Source organism: Mus caroli, chromosome 11, assembly GCF_900094665.2.
Source record: "Mus caroli chromosome 11, CAROLI_EIJ_v1.1, whole genome shotgun sequence".
NCBI lineage: Eukaryota > Metazoa > Chordata > Mammalia > Rodentia > Muridae > Mus > Mus caroli.
In genome coordinates this window covers 46471513-46473265 of record NC_034580.1, presented here as the reverse complement: position 1 = coordinate 46473265, position 1753 = coordinate 46471513, and the positions used below count along the sequence as shown (strand labels likewise).

The window sequence follows — 1753 nt, the reverse complement described above, 5'->3', positions numbered from 1 at the left end:
CCACCCATCCATCCATCCATCCATCTATCCATCCATCCATCCATCCACCTACTCATCCATCCATCCATCCATCCATCTATCCATCCATCCACCCATCCATCCATCCATCCATCATCCATCCATCCACCCATCCACCCATCCATCCATTCATCCATCCAGCCATCCATCTATCCATCCACCTACTCATCCATCCATTCATCCACCCACCCATCCATCTGTATATCCATCCATCCATCCACCCATCCAGATGTATATCCATCTATCCATCCATCCCTCAGCTATCATTCTTGTCCATCAATCCATTTTCACCCATCTAGCCACCATCCATTCATTAATTCATTCCCCACCATCTCTTCATCATTCTCCCCCTTCAGTTACCATCCATTCATTTCTTTCAGCCATCATCCATTGTTTGCCTGTCCATAAGTCTGTCCCTCTGTCCATCTTCTCTCATCTGCCAATCCATCAGCTCATCCATCTTTTCTCTACTCATGTATTAGGGTCACCAGTGTTCTACTGTCCCTTTGTTGTCAGCCTATCATCCATCCGCAGTACTCTAGGAAATGTTGTTAGACTCTGCACTGAGGACACAGGGGAACCAGCCAGCAGCAGCCTTTGGGATGGGCCACACTTGAGCTAACTAGGTTGCTATAAGCCTGAACAACAACATGAGAGCAGAAGACACACACAGGAGGGCCCGGGCACTTACAGTCAATCACACAAAACTTACATCGAGTCCTGGTTCTCCAGGTCTGCCCTGAGGAGAGACACAGAGGGCGTGAGGGAGGTGGAAATGTGGTGTTAGACACTCAAATACTGGGGAGTGCAGCCCAGTGGCTGGTCACAGACAAAGGGACAGGGCAGGATGGCATCACAGAGGTGCAGTAATTAGCCCAGTGGGGTGCAGGGACTCAGAAGGGTGCAGGGGATGAGCCCCCAAAGCTGAGTGACATGGTGGGCATGTGGCCACTGTGGGCAGGGTGGGTACCTTCTCTCCTTTGGTTCCTGGTAACCCAATAAGGCCTGGTGGGCCAACTGGTCCCTGGGTAGATAAGGAGAGGGTTAGCAGGCATGGTGGGCATAAGATGCAATACCTATGGAATAAACAAAGCTCATGACACTCACAGGCAGGCCATGAGGGCCTCTCTCACCCGATGTACCCTTTTCTCCCTTGGCTCCATCCAGGCCCTGGGAATGAGAAGGAAAATTAGTTAGGGGAGGGGTGGGATAGACAGGTCAGGAAAACTTGGGTCTGCTGTGTGGAGACAGAGGAGTGCATGGCGGGTGGAAGAGAGATGGACTCCAGGCTGTCAGGCCTAGCCCCAGCTTGCTCCCTTCTTCCACACGCAGGGTGGGGGTGGCTCTGATGGCTGTGGTCACCATCATGCCACAGAGGCGCTTTGACTGACTACCAGCTCCCTGAAGGCCAGCCTTGGACCAGGACTGTCAGCCGATGTTGAAGCTTATGTGGCAGGATACTTGATCACACTGTGAACCCCAAGATTGTGCTATTTACTGGAAAAAACTGTTTTTAGTTGTTATGTGGCTCAGCCTTGACACACTTTTAATCCAAGAGCTTTCTGCTTAAATATTGTAAACGGGATTCAATGAAGTCAACCATAGGTCAAGAGGCAGAGCAAGCAACCAGTTGACAGGAAGTGAATATAGGAGACCAGAGAGATTAAAAGGGAGTCAGGAGGACAGAGAAAGAGAGAGAGAGAGAGAGAGAGAGAGAGAGAGAGAGAGAGAGAGA

The 1753-nt window shown here is 50.7% G+C and overlaps 1 protein-coding gene across 1 annotated transcript in view; it reads right to left on the bottom strand.

The window, feature by feature from the left end:
* Window positions 1-1753, bottom strand: part of Col23a1 (collagen type XXIII alpha 1 chain) — a 287526-nt gene that overhangs the window by 9677 nt on the left and 276096 nt on the right. The window contains exons 23-25 of the mRNA XM_021177066.2: window positions 1126-1188; window positions 989-1042; window positions 731-757 (exon numbers count right to left, since the gene is read on the bottom strand). Of these exons, the coding sequence (XP_021032725.1) occupies window positions 731-757; window positions 989-1042; window positions 1126-1188 (144 nt within the window). The remainder of the gene's footprint in view (window positions 1-730; window positions 758-988; window positions 1043-1125; window positions 1189-1753) is intronic.